The sequence below is a fragment of the Durotheca rogersii genome (genome assembly GCF_024521655.1).
Source record: "Durotheca rogersii strain YMJ 92031201 chromosome Unknown GGS23scaffold_44, whole genome shotgun sequence".
Classification (NCBI taxonomy): Eukaryota; Fungi; Ascomycota; class Sordariomycetes; order Xylariales; family Xylariaceae; genus Durotheca; species Durotheca rogersii.
Genome location: NW_026251275.1, coordinates 218,982 through 238,968, shown reverse-complemented (window position 1 = coordinate 238,968; position 19,987 = coordinate 218,982). Strand labels below are relative to the sequence as shown.

The 19,987-nt window shown below is 45.0% G+C and overlaps 4 protein-coding genes across 4 annotated transcripts; all 4 read left to right on the top strand.

Moving 5' to 3' along the window:
* Positions 1–12,454: 12,454 nt before the first annotated feature.
* On the top strand, positions 12,455–13,376 carry GGS23DRAFT_588849 (uncharacterized protein). Its single transcript, XM_051517573.1, has one exon. The coding sequence runs from the start codon at positions 12,658–12,660 to the stop codon at positions 13,090–13,092; it is 435 nt and encodes a 144-aa protein (XP_051367500.1). The 5' UTR covers positions 12,455–12,657; the 3' UTR covers positions 13,093–13,376.
* GGS23DRAFT_396313 (uncharacterized protein) lies at positions 13,361–14,705 on the top strand. Its single transcript, XM_051513555.1, has one exon. The coding sequence runs from the start codon at positions 13,641–13,643 to the stop codon at positions 14,415–14,417; it is 777 nt and encodes a 258-aa protein (XP_051367499.1). The 5' UTR covers positions 13,361–13,640; the 3' UTR covers positions 14,418–14,705.
* Positions 14,706–15,235: 530 nt separating this feature from the next.
* On the top strand, positions 15,236–17,666 carry GGS23DRAFT_588843 (uncharacterized protein). The gene is made up of 4 exons (XM_051517572.1): positions 15,236–16,082; positions 16,196–16,394; positions 16,454–16,595; positions 16,654–17,666. Exons 1-4 carry the CDS (start codon positions 15,900–15,902, stop codon positions 17,300–17,302), a joined length of 1,173 nt encoding a protein of 390 aa, XP_051367498.1. The 5' UTR covers positions 15,236–15,899; the 3' UTR covers positions 17,303–17,666.
* Positions 17,667–18,158: 492 nt separating this feature from the next.
* Positions 18,159–19,927, top strand: GGS23DRAFT_396713 (phytanoyl-CoA dioxygenase). Its single transcript, XM_051513556.1, has 2 exons — positions 18,159–19,232; positions 19,735–19,927. Exons 1-2 carry the CDS (start codon positions 18,402–18,404, stop codon positions 19,858–19,860), a joined length of 957 nt encoding a protein of 318 aa, XP_051367497.1. The 5' UTR covers positions 18,159–18,401; the 3' UTR covers positions 19,861–19,927.
* The last annotated feature ends 60 nt before the right edge of the window (positions 19,928–19,987 follow it).

The following is a 19,987-nucleotide window of genomic DNA, read 5'->3' as shown; positions in this document are numbered from 1 at the left end:
TATTACCTCTATATCGTCGTTATAAAAGCGGATATAATTAATTTTAGCTTAGAGATTAGCGTCGGTTTTTAGGTATTCGGCTAGGAACGCGTTTTTAGGCCTATATACGTTATTAAAGCGGCCTAAGGTATTAATGGTATTTAGTTTTCCTAATCGCCGAATATAAGGCTTAGTAACGTATCGCTTCTTAAGTTAATAACGAAAGGGATTATTATTCGGGCCGAGCTAAAGTTAACGGTTCCTATGAAGGTACTTCCGTCGAATTCGAGTTTTATACGGAACTAGAAAATAAAGTTTATATTAAGTAATAAGGGATAACTAACGAACCTATCTTTAACGACGTAAATCGGTAAGCGAAGGTAGTAATCGGTAAGTTAGATAAAACCGTCGATTATTTCTATATATAGGATCTCTATAAAGGATTTAAAACCTCGCTATATCGCCTTAGTACCGGTTATAAGGAAACGTTACTTCTTTATATAGCTTTCTACGATTATACTAAACTACGCCCTTATTTCGATTACCGTAGATACGAGAGCTTTATTCCCGTTAAGTCTTACGTTAACTACTAGCTTAGGGAAAGGCCGGATATAGTTTTTAATATCCTTCGCGATAATAAAATTTACCGCTATTTTATTCGAAGGATTAGTAAACGAGGCGGTAGTTTACGGTACGCTAGGTATTTTAACGCTTTCTTCCCGATCCTTTTATACCTATTCCTTTATAATCTTAATAACCTTAAGCTAACCTTCGTTAATCTTTATAGCGCGTATCGTAAGGTACTTAATTACCTATTCCGAAAACCCGGGTATAAACTTAATTAAGTCGTCCTATAAAACCTCGAAGCGTTTCCTATTATTCTTATTAATCTTATCTAGTTAAAACTCTTTTAATAATTCGTTAATAGTTTTCGCTTTCCTAGCTAGGTCGTTTATATTCGAAGTAGCGTTCTTACCGGCTTTAGTCGGTTTACGCCTAGGTTATAACGATAGGACTTCTATATCCTTTTAATCGGGTACTTCTTTTTTAATATATTCGCCGTTAGGACCTTTAATTCGCTTAATTACGTTAACTTCGACTAAGTCCGTTTTAATGGTACCCTTATAATAATAGATATCCTCGTCGTCGATAAGACCCTTAGTTTAATTATAACTTAAGATCCCCGTCTCGTATAATTCGTAGCTATATTTACGTTCGATTATTTAAATAACGTTAATTTCCGATATAGCTCTTAGTATCTCTTCCTACTTTAATACTACTTCCTCGTTCTTAAAGTATCGTAAGTTAAGGGATATAAGCTTTAGCTTTCCGGTTAGATAGTAATATATTATTTTACGTATTTACTTTAGAGATTCCTTACTTTAATATACGTAAAATAAGATATAATAAGCGATCGGTTCTTCTTTACGTTTAGCTTAGGTAATAATCGATCTTAGGATTAGTATTAACTCCGGCTTATCCGGATTTCCGTTCTCGAGGTAATATAATCGCTTATTACTTCTATAGTAGAACCGATTCTAGGTTATATTTATTAATAGCGGATAGCGGCTATAGTTATAAAGTCGATCGAAAGTACTATAAAATTAATATTTAAATTCCTTATAATTATTTATTTAAGTTAATAAAATCTTATTACGTATGCCTCGGTAATTTAGTATAATATTACGTTTAAAGCTTACTAGGGTTCTTCTGTTAGTTTATAGGTTATAAAGACTTAGGTTCCGAACCGCGTTTACTAAGAACGGGTTTTCTTATTAATATTATTAATCGGCGCCGTACGTACCCCTAAGGCTATAAAAGCTACTCTTCTAACGGTAGTTCTACGAGGTTATCTTTATTTCTAGAGCGTTAAGTCGGTCGTAGAGGGCCTATATATTAGCTTCTTAATTAATACTTAGGTAGCCGTAAGAGGGTCTAGGCTACGAAGGAGGCGGTAGTAGAGGTATCTAAAAGCTAGGAGTCGTTAATCGCTAAACTATTTATATTATAGGCTTCTCGGGTTCTTCGAAAGTTACCGTTTTTTATTATCGTCGTTCTTCGGCTTAGGCCCTATCGGTAATTTATATTACTATACGACGTTCCGCTTACTTATAAAGTTAGGTATAAAGAGTCCGGTAGTCGATATCTCCGATCTTATTATGGTTATAATCTTTCGTTTTATAGAACTTTATAATTAAGGATATCCGGAGTTTATCGGTTAGGTATCCTACTTTTTAAGGAAGCTTTTCGTTATCGTTTACGAGCTTAAAAAGGCGTTTATAGTTTATAAGATACGTAAAGATCGCTTTAGGATCGTTAATTACGTTACTTCGTTTTAGTTATACGAGTTTACGTTTAACGTTAACTTAGCTTAGTTTATCGGTAATCTTAAAACGGTACTTTAGAACTATAACGATAACTTTTTAAATCGTTTAATCCTTCGTAACGTCGTTAATACGCTCCCTAATAATCTTAGTTATAATTCATTCGCCGATTTCCTTAATCTTATCGTCGTCGCTTATACGGTAGCGGTTAAATAATCGATCTACCCTTTTTAGTTACTAGGTTATATTATATTTATTAAACTTAAGCCTAAGGTAATCGATAGGGTTAGGGAATCTAATAATTAGTATTACGATAATCGGGGTAGCTATCGGTATATTCTAGCTACTAGAAGCCCCGTTATTATTATTTTAAGATAATATTATAAGGATTAGCGGGATAAGTATAGAGCCGCGGTTAAGGGGTAGTTAAATAGGAGTTTTATCGTCGTCCTCCTCCTCTTCGGGCGGATATAAAGGCGGAAAGTTAATATCGACTTTTAAGGTCTTTATTAATAGTTTAGTCTTTATTACTTCGGGTCTTAACGGTAATTTACTTCGTTTCCTAGCTACGGACTTCGTTTAATTTATCGGTACGAGGTATAAAGTAGAAAAGGAGGTAGTAAGGGTTTTATTATTTAATATAAGGGTAAAGGTATAATAATTATTATTTATATCCTAATACTTTTCCTTTAGTATAGGTATATTATTATTTATTATATTATCCCGATCGATAAGGTCCGGGTATTATACGAGCTTTTTTAGTCGGCTAACGCCTAATTAAAGTACGATACGTATTCCCTAAACTAATAGTTTAATTATTATAAATAAATCGACGATAATCCCTCCTATTAAGGTCTAAAACTCTTAACGTATAACCTTCGTTAAGGTAATACGTATAAGGGATAGATCCCGAGTAAAGAATCGCGCTAGATACGATACCGGTTATAGCCATAGGCCGGTTTCGATTTAACGGAGGTTATTTAATAGTATTAGCGGTATTACCGTTAGGCGCCGTTTTACGCCTATATTAATACTTCTCGCTATATTAGTTATTAGTTAATAATATAAGGCTAGCTTATATATAGGTATACCTATTAACTCGACTCTAGTTCCGTTTCCTTAATCCTTTATATCTACGTAGTCCTATTAATATTAATTCCTAGTTTTCTTTAAAACTATCGGTTATTAGTAGTTATTAGTTTATTAATTTCTATTTATATTATTAATATAAATATTTATATTATATCGTATACTATATCGTCGAATCGTTATACCTAGGTATCTTAAAATACCTCTAGTATAATAAGTTATTAGTATCTATATATTTAATCTATATCGATTAATAGGTTTAAAGGGAAAAAGAAACTATCGTAAGGTCGGTTAGGATATAATTATTATTAGCCTTTATCCGCCTTTAGTATTAATAAAGGAGCAGCGGGTCGTATAAGTTATCGTAATTTATATTAGGGGCGTTCGTACGTCCTTTATATAGTAGGTAGATAACTATAAGGAGGCTGCCTTAATCGCTATAAGCTTTATTTATTCGTACGAAATATATTATACTATTAGCGGTTCGAGGAAGCGGTTAGTATCGAGGATTAAGTACTATCCCTAGTAGCGGTTATATTACGACGAGAGTTCTCCTAGGTTTCACGGGTTTCTCCGTATAGGTAGGTAAATAACGATACGAGGGATATCTTAATCGGTATAAACGCGGTTTAGTCGTCGTATTATATCGTAATATCGATAGCTTATTAATGTTATAAGTATTAAGGGCTAAGTAGTATCCTAGCGGCTATGGTATCGTAATAAAGGTTCCCGGGCTTATACGTACCTTCCTATAGTAAATAAATAACCATAAAGCGGGATACTTTATTTAACGTAAAACGCGGACTACCTTACGGGTTAAATAGCGGCGCCGACGGCGATCGGTATCCTTTAAATCCTAGTAGCGTAATAGAAACTCCGTAAACTAAAGGTTAAAGGGTCGAAAAAGTTATAAAGTAATCGCTATTAAGGAGGAGCTAAGCGTACGCGATACTAGAAACCCGGATAGGTTTACTCGAAAGTACATTCTATCGAAGACTATAGTACGTACGATAGTTTAAGATAGATAAAACTAATATTACTATACTAATCGAAAGGTAAGGGATTTAATGTAGTTATCGTATCTCGGTTATGCCCCTTAGTCGTAGAAATATAATAGTCGCTAGCCCGAAGGTATAAGAGGTAAGGGGAGAAAAGGAGTAAAACGCAAAAGTTACTTATTCGGCTATAGCGGTACGACGAAATAACTTAAGCGCTTATAACTAAGATAGATATATTAATCGGAGAACGACGAATCTAATAATAAAAACGAATCTTTAATTAAGGTAAAAATAATAAAGATAATAATCTAGCTAGGTAATAAACTAAATGATAAGTATAGCATGTCCCGTACTTACGGGAGCTATGGTTACTCTATATAGGCATAAGGCCTATCGTAGCGTATTACGTAATGCATTAAGAGGGCATGTCTTACCGCACTACTACAGTATATGGTAAGGATAATAATAATAAGACTTTAGGCTTATATAGGAAATACGAAGATATTTTAATACGCTTTTATAAGCCTTATATACCGACCTTATAAGTATTAATCGATCTCGTCTTTAGGCGTACTAATTTATATACTTTCGTTTACCCTTTAAATACGGATAATAATACGGTCCTTACCTTTATAAATATACTTATAGATATATTTAATGTAGTGGTACGGTGGATCTAGGCTACGTAGCCTTTTCGATGTCTATTTATATAGGTCGCGCACTTATATTTTCATTAGTTAGACTTAGACCTATAGACATTACAGCCTATAGCTATTCACTCGTTTCTTGCTATGCCTTTCTAGCTATCCTCTTTTGCCCCTTTTCTAGTCCTCCTCCTTTCCCAGCTACCGTTTTTAGTTAGCCGATTAACCGATTATAGCTATTTATAGCTATAATCTTAGTTAATCGGCACTGGGTTAGTTATTGGTAGTTAGGCAGTCCTTATTTCGTGCCTCCATTATAGCGTGCCTACGCTGCTCCTGTTTAGTAGCGACTACCTAGTAGCTCGTCCTTACCTCATCTTAGGAGTAACCTTTTGCGACCGTTTTTATAGTCATTAGGTTTAGGATTTATCGATTAGGAGATTCCCTGTTTTTTTTAGTTGATTAGGAGCTGTTTTCGTGGCTCCAGAGCCGGTTTTCGTAGCTTTCGGATTAAGCCTTTTTTAGGTTAGGATTAACGGGAGGGCAGATAACCATAGCGACCATCAATAACCACGCCCTCTCATTAGCTTTTAATTAGCTTACCTAAAAGCTCGTTCGCCGATTAGTAGGAATCCTTATCCTCGTTTCTTAATTATCTCTTTTAAAGGAGCTATACCCGTTTTCGTCTGGTTTTACCTCCATCGTTTTTTAGTACCTAGATGGTAGTTTTTAATCAGTTAATCTGACTCCGTTACCGCCACCACCCCTTTTTATAACCTCGTACGCGCTTGAAGGCATCCGTTCTTTACCGATTAGTTTATTTTAATTGCAAGAGGCTTGCCGATAGCTCCGATCGCCTTTGTTTTATCCCTTCCAGCCAGTTACGGCACCTAGGGAGGTCTCTCCTTGCCTCCCTAACCGATAAGGTACTACGATGCCCTTAATTACTACACGAAGATACCGATATACCTTATACCTACGCCATAAGCCTGATCGGGAACGTACCGATTAGGATCAAGAGACCCATACAGACGATACCGCGATACGAAATAAATAAGATATTAAATAAGATAACCTAGAAAATTAAGAACAGCTATAGGAATAGTAATGCCTAGAGACCCCTCTTGTCGCCCTTACCGATATATAGTTAGTAGGAAGAGCCTAGAGAGCCCCTAAAACTACGTATAGGGAAGGGATCGAGGGTTAAGGGAAGCCCGGTAGATGCTACCGGACGAATAACGGTCATACGAGAATAGCCATACGAGTTAGAAACGGAAATAGTCAGGCATGAATAAGATATATTAATTAGTTTATAGGATTAGGATTAGTTAAAAGGATCGGTAATAGCCATAGACGAGAAGGACGGGATTACGTTATATCGTATGGGATTGTTTTTTGTTTCTTACGGGAGCTACGCTTATTTTACCTGTCCCGTTGTAGTTCCTATTTCCTAACTATTGATTCCTATTGTTTCTTGGTGGCCTTTAATAGAACTAGCTTACTCCTAGTTAATTAGGGTTAATTAGGAATAGGTCGATTAGGTTAGTTATAGTTATAGCTCCGCTAGCCTAGTTCTTATTATTAGATCTTTCCTATTTCCTATTGATCGTTAATTAAACTAGCTTAGCTCCTAGTTAGTAGCGATTGAATAGGTTCGGGATTAATTAGGTTTAGGTTTAGGATTAGGTACGGTTATAGTTACCTACCCTACCACCTACTTATTGTAATTGCAATCGTCTCCTGTTGTTTTAGGATTAACCAGAGACCTACCTAACTTATCCTATTAGCCTTTAATTAAACTGGCTAGCTTTTAATTAATTAGGGTTAATCGGGATCAGGTTAATCAGGTTGTTTAGGTTTAATAGGAACGAGAGCTACCGCACCTGTTATTATTAGAAGTTTAATTGCTCCTTACGGATTAATTGAACTAGGGAGGTTATAGTGGTGCGGTAGATCTAGGCCACGTAGCCTTTTCGATGTCTATTTATATGGGTCGCGTACTTATATTTTCATTAGTTAAACTTAGACCTATAGATATCACAACCTATAGCTATTTATTCGTTTCTTGCCATGCCTTTCTAGCTATCATCTTTTGCCCCTTTTTTAATCCTCCTCCTTTCCTAGCTGCCGTTTTTAGCTAGCCGATTAACCGATTATAGCTATTTATAGCTATAATCTTGGTTGATCGGCACTAGGCCAGTTATTGGTAGTTAGGCAGTCCTTATTTCGTGCCTCTATTACAGCGTGCCTACGCTGCTTCTGTTCATTAACCGCCTTTATAAAAGCGTATAACTTAACGTTAATATACGCGGCGTACTTTTAACTTAATACGGGATTATACGGAATAACCTATCGATTATTAAATCTAATTCTTTCCGGGCCGTTTCTTCCTTAAATACTTCTCTCGACGTATTACCCGTTTTATTTCCGTCGATAAGTTAGGTAGCCGTCGTCGTTAATCGTAATAACATCGACGAAGTTTCTCGGGAACCGCTTAGTATAGTACCTAATTATACGGTTTAATATATAACCTTCTATATATAGTACTTTCGGGTTCGTATTACCGTAAAAGCCGTAAATTATTATATTAATAATGATATCTCGTAACGATCCTATAAAATCTAGTTCTAAATCGGGAATCTCCGCGCGAATAACCTTATTTACGTTACTTACTTATAGAAACCGGTCGCGATCGTTAAGGTATAAGAAGAAAAGGTAATATAAGTACGGAAGCTTACGTTTCTAATACTCGATCGTTTAGATATACCCGGTACAACGGCCGAAATAATTTAATTTCGTAATATCCCGTAGAAGTTATTATATCTTAATATAGAATACGCGCGTTACGATATCGGGTTTATCGTTAACCTCGCTTCTACGACGTAATTCGCGCGTAATTTCCGGCTATCTTAAATTAGCCGTTATCGTAATAAAGAAAGTAGGTTTCTTAAGCTTCCGTATAATAGCTATCGAATCCTAATAATATTAAGATATAAACCGTACGCTTCCTTTATAGCTCGCCGGTAGAATAATCCTCCGTCCGAGCTCTACCGCGTTCGTATCGTTTTGTTAGATAACGTCTTATAAGCTAGAATATAAATCCGTACGTAATTTATCTTAATTAAACCGATGCTATAAAAGCTACTCTTAATTAATAAAAGCCTAAGCGTTTACGACGAATTATTAAAATAACCGAGCGAAAGTAAACGGTATATATAAATTTCGTAATCTTCCGTATAGATAATACTAGAAGTAATTACGGAGACTTAACGTCTTTCTTATTTTCGTATAGTTATACTCCTAAAGGCGTAGGTTCGTATCGTACCTTATGCCTCCGTATAAGAACATAAGTAGATATATTAACGGAATATAAGTAGGATATTTATAATTAATTCTCCTATACGTATATAGTCTTAAGCTATCTTCTCGTCGTTTTATTAATACGATGTCACGTTAATCCGACTTATTTCCGTTAGGAAGGATAGATGCTACTTTATTTATAGTCGGTAAATTTTTTCGTCGTCGATTTCCGTTCCGTTCTATAATTAACTCTAAGTTTATTATTAATTTAATCCGTATATCGTTTAAAGGTAAGCCGTTCCGCTTTAATTTAATAGTAAGTATACGTAGGCGTTCGTAAGCGGTTATATAAGTACGGATATTATAGTGGTACGGTAGATCTAGGCCACGTAGCCTTTTCGATGTATATTTATATAAGTCGCGTACTTATATTTTCATTAGCTAGACTTAGACCTATAGATATTAAGACCTATAGCTATTTACTCGTTTCTTGCCATGCCTTTTTAGCTATCCTCGTTGCCTTTTCTAGTCTTCCCTTTCCTAGCTACCGTTTTAGCTAGCCGATTAACCGATTATAGCTATTTATAGCTGTGATCTTAGTTAATCGGCACTAGGCTAGTTATTAGTAGTTAGGTAGCCGTTTTCGTGCCTCCGTTAGCGTGCCTACGCTGCTCCTGTTCAGTAGCGACTACCTAGTAGCTCGAACCTTACTTTATCTTAGGAGTAACCTTTTGCGACCGTTTTTATAGTTATTAGGTTTAGAATTCGTCGATTAAGAGATTCCCTGTTTTTTTAGTTAATTAGGAGCTATTTTCGTGGCTCCAGAGCCGTTTTCGTGGCTTTCGGATTAAGCCTTTTTAGGTAGCTGGATTAATAGGAAAGGCAGATAACCATGGCGACCATTAATAACCACGCCTTCCCATCAGCTTTTAATTAGCTTACCTGAAAGCTCGTTCGCCGATTAGTAGGAACCCTTATCCTCGTTTCTTAAATGTTTCTTTTAAAGGAGCTATGCCCGTTTTTACCCGGTTTCGTCTTCGTTTTTACTAGTACCTAGATGGCAGTTTTTCGCCCTTAGTTAATCTGACTCCGTTACCGCTACTACCCCTTTTTACAACACGCGCTTGAAGGCATCCGTTCTTTACCGATTAATTTATTTTAATTGCAAGAGGCTTGCCGATAGCTCCGATCGCCTTTGTTTTATCCCTTCTAGCCAGTTACGGCACCTGGGGAGGTTTCTCCTTCCTAACCGATAGGTGCTACGATGCCCTTAATTACCAAGAAGATACCGACATACCTTATACCCACGAACCTGATCGGGACCTACCGATCAGCGCGATAGACCTACAGACGATACCGCGATACGAGATAGATACGATATTGAATAAGACAGCCCAGAAATAGCCACAGGAAAGAAACGAGTTATAGGTTAATGCCTAGAGACCTCTCTTATCGCCCTTACCGATATGTGGTTGGTAGGAAGAGCCAGAGCCCCTAGAACCACGTACAGAGGAGGGATCGAGGGTCAAGGGAAGCCCGGTAGATGCTGCCGGACGAATATATAAACGGTTACCAGAAACGAGTCATAGAAACGGGCATGAACAGGATATATCAGTTAGTTTATAGGATCAGGATTAGTTAAAAGGATCGGCAAAAGACAGCCATGGACGAGAAGGACGGAGATTACGTTGCATCGTATGGGATTGTTTCTTTGTTTCTCACGGGAGCTACGCTTGTTTTACCTACCCGTTGCAGTTCCTGTTTCCTGACTGTTGATCCCTGTTGTTTCTTAATGGCCCTGATGGACCTGGCTCGCTCCTAGTTGATTAGGGTTAATTAGGAATAGGTTGATTAGGTCAGTTATAGTTATAGCTCCGCTAGCCTAGTTGTTATCGGACCTTTCCTGATCTTTCCTATTGTTTCCTGTTGATCGTTAATTGAACTGGCTTAGCTCCTAGTTGGCAGCGATTGAATAGGTTCGGGATTGATTAGGTTTAGGATTAGGCATAGTCAGGCACGGCTACAGTCAGTCACCTACCCCACCACCCACTTGTTACTATTGCAATCGCTCCCAGTTAATAACCTATTTTATCCTAACTTATCCTGTTGGCCTTTAATTGAACTGGCTAGCTTTTAGTTGATCAGGGTTAATCGGGATTAGGTTGATTAGGCTTAATAGGAAACGAGGACCACCGCACCTATTGTTGGGAGTTTAATTACTCCTTACGGATTAATTAAACTAAGGAGGCTGTAGTAGTACGGTAGATCTAGGCCACGTAGCCTTTTCGATATATATTTATATGGGTCGCGCACTTATATTTTCATTAGCCAGACTTAGACCTATAGATATCAGGACCTATAGCTATTTACTCGTTTCTTGCCATGCCTTTCTAGCCATCCTCGTTACCTTTTCTAGTCTCCCCTTTCCCAGCTGCCGTTTTTAGCTAGCCGATTAACCGATTACAGCTATTTATAGCTATGATCTTAGTTAATCGGCACTAGGCTAGTTATTGGCAGTTGGGTAGCCGTTTTCGTGCCTCCGTCAGCGTGCCTACGCTGCTCCTGTTCAATATATAGGTTAAACTATTTAATCTCGTATAATATTTATTATAAGAAACTAAAATCTAAACCGGGATTTAGATCTAGACGTTTCCGTCCGGCTTCGTCCGTATCGTAGAAGTATAGTTATACCTATCGTAAAGGTACGCTAGCCTCCGCTTCGAAAGGCCTAGTTCTATAGTAAAATATACCTTAGATTTAAAATACCGTTAAGCTATAACTAATTACGTTCTTATTCGTTATTATATATTCGATAGACGTAAAAGTAAATACGTAATTATACTACCTTAAGTATTACTTAAAATCTTTCGCGCCAGGAATATCCGAATCTAGTAACTCTCGTATAAATTAAGGTAGTTCCGGATATTCCTATAATATAATATCCCTTTATCGATAATATTTAATTACTTTTACGTCTTCTATCGTTAAGCTCTTTAATTATTCGTTTCTTTAATATAAAGCGTTATAATATTTATATTAAATAATTATTAATGGACCTATATCGTATTTAGCTATACGAATACCGTTTAACGGAATCTACCTTAGATATAGTTAGTTCGGGGTATTTTTAATTAAAATAAAAGGTATAGTAGAGGTAGCGTTTTCGTAAATAGTAATATCTAGACGGGCCGACGCCGCGCGACTTCGTATATCTAGTATAGGAGGAGGGGAGAATCGGGTCGGCGATATAATAAAAGGAGTAAGTAGTCGGGTTAGTAATGCTATAGGAGGTAATAGTTAGATCGGTAACGTAAGAAGAGGCGTAAGTCGGGATATTATTAGGTTTCTTCGTCGTTTCTTATTCTAAGTCTTTCGATTTTAATTAGATTCGTTTATAACCGCGCGGTTCCGTAATTACCTAGCATTAAGATCTAGATCTTATAACGGTTATTTTCGTTTTTAATCTCGGTAGGCCCGATAGGTTTTATAATAATTATTATTACTATATATTCGTCTTATAAAGTCTATTTTTAGACGATATTAGCGATACCTCGTATATTTAATAGTAGATATAATAAAGCCTATATAAAAATAATAAAATACGTATAAAGATATACGAATACGTATATAAACCTTATAATATATAGAATAATAATAAAACGCGTATATTATCGATTATTAAATCTTTAAACCCGTACGGATTACTTATATTATAATCGCGTATTATTAAGAACGCGTATATAAAACTCTTTCGCGTAAACGAATAAGTATAGATAAACGTAAACGCGTATATACCGTGCTATATAATAATGATCTCTATACCTAGGTATGCGTATTTATAGCCTAAATATAGCATAATATACGTTTATATACGTAGTTATATATATATATACGTATACTTACCGTAGCGTATAGCTTCGTATGACTTTATAAAGCGGCTTACGTAATTATAACCGTTTCGTTATTTTCGTAAACCAATTACCTTCGTAAGACTATGGCTTATTTCAGACTATGGCGTAGGTTTGATCTTAGTATATTAGATGTGGGTAGGTAGAGGTAGGACTTTTCGCACCAGAGGCGCAGCCCGAAGGGGGGGGGGGTGGGCGACCACCAACCAACAGGCACGTGACAACAACACCACGAAAAGGAAAAGAAATACGGCAATCTGTGGATGATAGGTTACCAATCTCGTCCAAGAGTCGCATTGGGCTATGCCCGAAACCTCGCATTTCTCTTCCACCCGACGCGACGCAGCTGACAACCTCTTTGCTCATCAGCAAGTTGCCCACCACCCACCCAGGCCAGGCTGCCTTCCCCTTTCGGATGGTAGAGGCTCGGTTTGCACTTATAACCGCCGGGGAGCAGAGAGGCGAAGTGCTCGCCGTCCTGCAGACATGTATATATGTCCGTATGTATGTTGTATGTATGTATGTATGTATCAGGCGACGGTTGAAGTTCCGAGGCGCACGAAATAGGGGTGTGGTTCGGCATTTGAAGCAATTTTCACCACGCGGGCGTTCCCACGTACCTGCACACGCCTGCGTACTAATATATATATATATAGCAATTTGTGCATATGTATACACATATATACTGACATCCACCCAAGCAGCACATGGGCCCCAAAAGGGAGAGGGAGAGGAAGGGGGAGTTAGGGGAGGCATTCTCCCTTTTCCCGTCCAACTGATCAATCGGATATTAATGGGTGCGTCTCGAAGTCGCAGCACGGATCGACGGTCTTCCATCGGAAGAATGTAATACGCTGTAGGATATTCAGGATATTCAATGTGCCTAGTATTACCGATGTACAAATTCAAGACACCGATGAAGAGAGGGATTCATCGGATTAATACCAGTACGGATGTTCTCTATACCTATAGGTAAGTACATTGGTTATGTACATGGGTTATGTACCTAATGCAGGTATACACCTATGCGGACGCATTAGCAACGTCGAACCGCTGTGCGTTTTGGTGGCGGTTCCTTTCGTGGCCTCGCTGCCTTAATCGTAAGGCACGCAAGACGAGTTGAAAGGTAAACCTAGTTGATCAATTGAAGGTGTAAAAACTAAACTGCTAAAAGGGCTTAAATACAGCGTTTTACGAACAGTTAGCTGTTGCGTGTTTTTCTTCAATTCCACCAATCACAGGCCTCCATTCTGGATGCCTGAGGATCCACACCGCTTGTGAAATGTGACCGGTTCCCATGATTCCATAATTTGATATATTGGAATCGGCGAAAAGACGAAAATCTTCCACCCTCCGAATTCGTCGTCGGGTTTCGCATGTATTTGCACGCCCGGCGCGATGGACTCAGACACCGCGGGGTTCTTCGATGAGCCGGCCGATTACTATCCCCCATCACCGCCGCCCAAGACCCAGGCTTATGCTCTGCAGTCGGGGGGGGCCATCACACTTCACCTGGTGGGCCACAGCCCGTTGGAAGCCCACCACCTGTGGAACGGGAGTCGCATCATCTCCCGGTACTTTGAGACCCATGTGCCCGAGGTCCAGGGCAGGACCGTGCTCGAACTGGGAGCCGGCGCCGGCCTGCCCAGCATCGTGTGCGCCATCCTGGGGGCGCAGAAGGTCGTCGTCACCGACTTTCCCGACCCGGACCTGGTCGCTACCATGAAGAAGAACATCCTCGGCTGCGAGCTCGTCCCGGCCGGCGGCGGCAGTCCCGAGAGCGCGCCCATCGTCGCCGACGGCTTCGTCTGGGGAGCCGACCCGACCCACCTCCTCGCGCACCTGGAGCGCGGCAGTGACGGGTTCGACGTGCTCATCCTCGCCGACCTGCTCTTCAGGCACTCGGAGCACGGCAAGCTGGTGTCTACGGTCGCGGCGACGATGCGCCGGCGGCGGGAGAGCCGGGCGTTCGTATGCTTCACGAGCTACCGGCCGTGGCTGCAGCACAAGGACCTGGCCTTCTTCGACCTCGCGCGGGAGCGGGGCTTCCTAGTGGACAAGATCGTCGAGGAGAAGACGGACAGGGCCATGTTCGAGGACGACCCGGGCGACGAGGACGTCCGGAAGACGGTGACGGCGTTCACCCTGCGCTGGCCGGAGGCGGCGTGCGTGTAGGGGACGCAATACGAGGCTATGCTGTTATTGTTATCGTCTACGTAGCGACGCCGTCATTCTCTGGTTGAAAAACAAATAGGTCCCCTCCTCCCTCGGCGACGAACAGACCATCTCGTATCGCAAGCGTGATGTGTGTGGTGTGTATGAAGTACCTACCTAGCGAGGGCGTTGCGCGCAGTGCCCCCGCGCCTTGGCCTACCTACCTACCTACCTAATGCCGCAGACGCCCACCACCTGGGTACGACATGCTTAGGCCTGCCTGCTTGACCGCTTGCTTGGTGGGATCGTGCTCTTTTTATTTGAGTGTATTTTTAATTTAACCTTGTCCCCTTGCCTTTCGAAAGCCGTTCTCTGCTCTCACCGCGTCGTCCTCCCTTTCCTCATCATGCGGCCACGCAGAGTCGAGCTGCCCTCGGCACCGCATTCGGCCTCGTGCTGCGCGTCAAATGCAGGTTATATTAATACTGGCGGCTTGCGAGCCACCGCTCGCCCCCTGGATTGGATGGTCGGGGGCAGCCAAAACCGCTCAACGCCTCCCTTCGCACGGGATCGCGGCTTTCTGACCTCGACATCGACATGCCCGCGGCTAGGTACATAATCTCAACGACCCAAGGTACGGATTCAATCCTGCCAGGTTCCCTCTGCACCCCCTGCCACATGCCTGGCTGCTGGCGTCGTGCTATGTGGGCCGGAACGTGGCGGTGCACGTCGCCGATTGGACGCCAGCTGGCCCTGTTCTCGCTGCCGGTGCTACCGCTGTCCTCACCGTCCCAAGCATTCTTCATCTCCCCTCTCTTCCCGTCTCCCCCCCTCCCCCCCCGTCAACCTCAACATCTGATCTCTCCGTGATGTGCAAGTATGGTGTTGATTCTACCTATATGCGCGCACACGCACGCGCATGCCGCCCGTCGGGTCGACTGCCCAGCCAGTCAGCCTCTCGAAGAAGCGCGAAGGCAACGGCACGAAGGCGCTCGCTAGCCATCATGACTTTCCATGCAGCCAATGATTCGACCAGTACCGGCCGGCAACGAGTCGAGGCGCCGCAGACTAGATACAAACATGGCATCACGGCCTCAGTTAGCACTGGGTCTTGATTCGATCCGGAAATAGCCCTTGTGTCCCGCCCAACGGTCAACCAACTAGTCAGGTCTCCGCGTAAAAATATTGGCTAAGCTGCATCCTGTGCGGGTTGCGGTTACAGTAAGGCATAGCCTCGCTCGCCCGCTCGCTCACTTCTTCACACATCGCTCCCCAGTGCTGAACACCAAAAATACTACTGGTCCCGTTCCTCCCCGTGCGTTTTCTTCTCTCCCTTCCCCATTCTTGCTCTCGCCGTGCCACGTATTTCTAGCCCACCCCCGCTTCCCCCCTGAGTGTTTCGTGCGAGGGAGGAGGGAGAACAGAATCATCGCTGGCGGGACGATCCTACCGAACGAACACCCCAGTGCCTAGCCGCGGCCGGCGCCCTCACCCAGTAGTAGTATGGCATGGGAATTGTCGTCACAATGGTCGCCGCGATGGAGCTTGTCGCAACTCCTCCTCTTCACCAGGCTCCTGCAGGCGTCGGGGACGCTCGTCACCGCTATAATGAACGGCTTCCTCCTCGCCTATGTCCACCTGAACCGACTCGGTCTGGCGAATAGTATGTTTTGCTTGGAAATGATGGTTCGTAACATCATCCATTACCTATGTATTGCTGGGGCTTCTTTTTCTTTTCCTCTTTTCTGTTTCCGAGTTGGGCAATTGCCAAGTGTTTCTTTCAATTGACCGGCAACCAGATCTGCGTCGCATTCATCTATTCGAGTATTGTGCTATTAATGCAACATGTCGGCAGCCGACGGCAGAGAACGAGCACGACGCTGATCGCCGTATTCGTCGTCGGCGACCTGATGTTCAACGGTCTGACGATTGCTATCATAACCCTGCTGGCGCGAGCGGGACTGCCCTCGGACTGCCATGGGCTAACACGAACGAACGGTAATTCATCGGGAAGCTTCTCTTTCCCCGTACTCGTCGCGCTGACTTCTCTGGCATAGTGGAGCCCGGCGACGCCCCCGACCTCCCGCGTGAGGGGTTCGACACGATACGATTCGGCAACAAAGAGCGTGGTGAGAAGGGGCAACTGGACAGATACTGTTCCATGGAACGGGGCTTCTACTGCATTGCCGTGGCACTAGTGTACGGGGACATTTTCCCGTTTTTCTCGCAGGCTAATGCCCTTGACTGATGGCGACAGGTTTACCTATACGATTACGGTGGTCTTGGCCGTGCTGCGGATCTTCGAGCGGCGCTGGACAGGCCAAGACCGATTACACACCTTCGCTTCGGTAGACAACGTATATCGGCTCGATCACGTAGGGTCGAAGGTCAACAGTCCCAGTACGGGTAGGGCCCCGGAGAATCTCGAGCCGTCGACCGAAGGAGTGATGCCGGCACCCAGGACGAGCCCCATCTTACGGATCCCACCGGTCGTCGTTCCGTCCGGCGGCGCACCCGGACCTCGCGTACCCCACGGCCAAGCGCAGTCGGAGCCGTTCCCCGTCTCGCCCGTCTCCGCCGCCTCCCCGACCTCTCAGGTGTCTCCTATTTCCACCGTGGCACGCCACCACACCTCGTTCGCCTCTTCGGCCGCGCTGGACGCGTCGATAGGGGGCTTAATGGTGAATCATACTATGGAGTCCACGGCAGAAGCGGCCATGATCACTGACGGATATCGTCACCCACCGCAGCCCGGGATGCCGTCGCTGCCGCCCTACTCGCCCGGCCAATCCCAGGGGCGGCTCATGGTCGGCCACGGGGACGAATCGAACGAGATTCGGCTGAGCGGGTACGTGAAAGGCGAAACGAGAGCGCAGGAAATGAAGGACTCGGGACATGGTATATAGGATGGGATACATCCTCGTCCTTTTTTTCCCTTTTATCTACTGAGGGACAAAACTAGTCGGAGCTGCTTTCGGGAAGATAGAGAAAGCAGCTGTGTAATTGTCGTTGTATTCTGTGTTTCCACGAGCGATGGCGCCAGGGTTCGGTATTTTGCCCCCGCTTTACTACAGGTCCCCCTAGCCGGGAGGATAATAGGAGATGCACAGACATCTTCGCCGACTGCGTGCAGATATGTATCATACGAAATTCAATATGCCTACACCCACGATGTATTCATAATGGATGAGGGAAAAGCGAGAGAGAAATGGAAGGGATTCCAGAAGAAGACGGGGGAGCAAGCAGCGATGACCTCCTCGCTAGGTGCACATGCTTCGAATTCTGTGTGTCTGCGTTGCCATACCTCGATACCATGCCCTTCCCAATACTCCCATAACCCCCTATTCATCCTAGGCCCCGCTGTGCCGGCACCACAGCGCAACGTTGTATTAATCCGCACTAGACGGCACAATCGAGTTGCAGCAGCTCCCGCGCCCGCGCCGTCCCGTCGCCACCTGTCTCTCTCTCTCATCATCATCATCATCCACCACCATCAGCCCACCCTCTTCTCAACCTAGACGACGATCTGCGGTTGTTGCACTGTGAGCCCGGTCACGCTGTCGCTGCTCTATTTGTTGCAGTTCGGCCACGACCGGTGGTCGCGTCCGTCGCAGTCTGTTGTGTGCCCACGTACCTGTCTTGCCTCGGCTTGCGGTCAAGCGATCCGCAGCCTGCCCAGGACCTTGGAGCTGTACCGGATCTATTTTGGGCCTGCAGGCCAGGCTGAGCTGTCCCTCTGTCGAAGGCGACGTTGCGCGAGCCAACCTGCTTCAGAATAGGCGGTTGCATTTCCCCGTCTTGTCCTCTTCTCGGCCTCTCCATCCCTCGGCTTTCCCATCCGAGAGGGCTTGTCACAAGACCCTCCCCACACGCTTCGCCCTCCCCCTTTTCCCACCTATCCACGCCATACCCCTCCCCCCCCCCCTTCCGGTCAGCAGTGCTCTCTCAGCACACCCACACGCAGGACCACTGGTCGGCTGTTACCGCGCACACTCACCCCGCAGAATGCCCGCAGCCACCACTACCGCTGCCGAGGCACGCGACCAGTCGCTGAGCGCGCAGCTAGAGCGGGACGGCTTCGTGGTCGTGCGCTCGATCCTGAGCCCCGCGCAGCTCTCGTCGCTCCGCGCCGCCGCCGAGCGCACCGCCGCCCTCGCCCGCTCCGGCGCCTGGCCCCACGTCCGCACCGTCGGCAAGCAGTTCCCGCCCTGGACCTGGGCCCCGGGCGTCGGCATCTGGGGGGTCCAGCACCTGCTGAACCCGGCGCTGCCGGACGCGCCCGTCTTCGCCGCGAGCTACTTCGGCGACGAGATCCTCGGCGTCGCCCGGCAGCTGCTCGCGCCGCGCCGCGACGGCCCCGGCCCCGACGCCGCTGCCGCTGCCGCTGCCGCTGCGCGCGACGACGAGCTCGTCATGGAGCTCTACAACCTGCTCGTGCGGCCCGACGGCGCCGGCTTCGAGCTGCGCTGGCACCGCGACGACATCGCGGCGTCGGCGACGGCCGACGAGGAGCTCGCTCGCCTGCGCGAGCCCGCCTGGCACGCGCAGTGGAACCTCGCGCTCTGCGACGGCGACGCGTCGCTCGTCGTCGTGCCCGGGTCGCACGCGCGCGCCCGCACCGACGCCGAGCGCGCCGCCCCGCCCTACGACCCCCGCCTCCCCGGCCAGCTCCCCGTCCGCCTCGACGCCGGCGACGTCGTCTTCTACGACAACAACATCCTCCACTGCGGCCGCTACGACGCCCGCCGCGAGCGCCTCAGCCTCCACGGCTCCGTCGGCCACGTCGCCGGCGGCCGCCTGCGCGCCCGGAACGTGCTGCAGCATGGGGTTGGGGACGTGAGTCTTTTTCCTCTCCCTCTTTTCTTTTTCCCCCTTTCTCCCCTCTCCCATCTTTTCCCCTCCCCGATATAATACCGCCCACCCTCCGCCATCATGTCTACCTGCCGCCCGTCTTGAAACCACGTCCCCTTCGCATCAGAGCCCCGAACAGGTTTACCTCTTGGTTTTCCTTGCTTTTCTTCTTCTTGACATCCATCTCTACTTTTATCCTGACTTCTTTCCCTTTCCCCTTCCCTTTGCTTGGTGCCACCTCGCCTAGTTCCGCTCTATTTAGCCTCTTCCAGCCCTCAGCACTCAAAAAGGGGGCTTCGTTTCGGACTCAGGAAATGACGTGTCGCTGTTCTCGCAATGCCACAGAAGCATCCAATTACCGATGCATGTCCCCCCCCCCCTCTCCCCCTCGCCAAAAAAGCCTGCTCTCTGCTATGCCTAATTACCACCTCTCGTCTCAAGTTCTATGCCTAAGCACAAGGAGGGGTGCTAACTCAACACGTCGCAGTGGGTGGATCAATGCGATTTCAGCAGCTTGGATGAGAAACTGCGCGTCAGGGCGGAGGGGATGCGCGCACGGCTGGTCAAGCTGGGAAGGGAGAGCGGTGACGTGGGATTCTCCCTAACTGAATAATAATATCACGACAAGCACGAGGCTACCGAGGACGAAGATCACGATTGGAGGGATGGCGCGACATAAACCATTAGGTCTCATCATCTAGGGCGCATATAGTAAGCGAGGGGAAAATGCAGTGAGATGG

What these genes read in the sequence shown, in the direction of transcription:
- GGS23DRAFT_588843 (XM_051517572.1), top strand. Translation starts at nt 15,900, where the DNA reads ATGGCATGGGAATTGTCGTCACAATGGTCGCCGCGATGGAGCTTGTCG. An exon ending in TGGGCTAACACGAACGAACG is followed by an intron (nt 16,395 to 16,453) that starts GTAATTCATCGG and finishes TCTCTGGCATAG; the next exon opens with TGGAGCCCGGCGACGCCCCC. An exon ending in TGCATTGCCGTGGCACTAGT is followed by an intron (nt 16,596 to 16,653) that starts GTACGGGGACAT and finishes TGATGGCGACAG; the next exon opens with GTTTACCTATACGATTACGG.
- GGS23DRAFT_588849 (XM_051517573.1), top strand. Translation starts at nt 12,658, where the DNA reads ATGGTAGAGGCTCGGTTTGCACTTATAACCGCCGGGGAGCAGAGAGGC.
- GGS23DRAFT_396713 (XM_051513556.1), top strand. Translation starts at nt 18,402, where the DNA reads ATGCCCGCAGCCACCACTACCGCTGCCGAGGCACGCGACCAGTCGCTG. An exon ending in TGCAGCATGGGGTTGGGGAC is followed by an intron (nt 19,233 to 19,734) that starts GTGAGTCTTTTT and finishes AACACGTCGCAG; the next exon opens with TGGGTGGATCAATGCGATTT.
- GGS23DRAFT_396313 (XM_051513555.1), top strand. Translation starts at nt 13,641, where the DNA reads ATGGACTCAGACACCGCGGGGTTCTTCGATGAGCCGGCCGATTACTAT.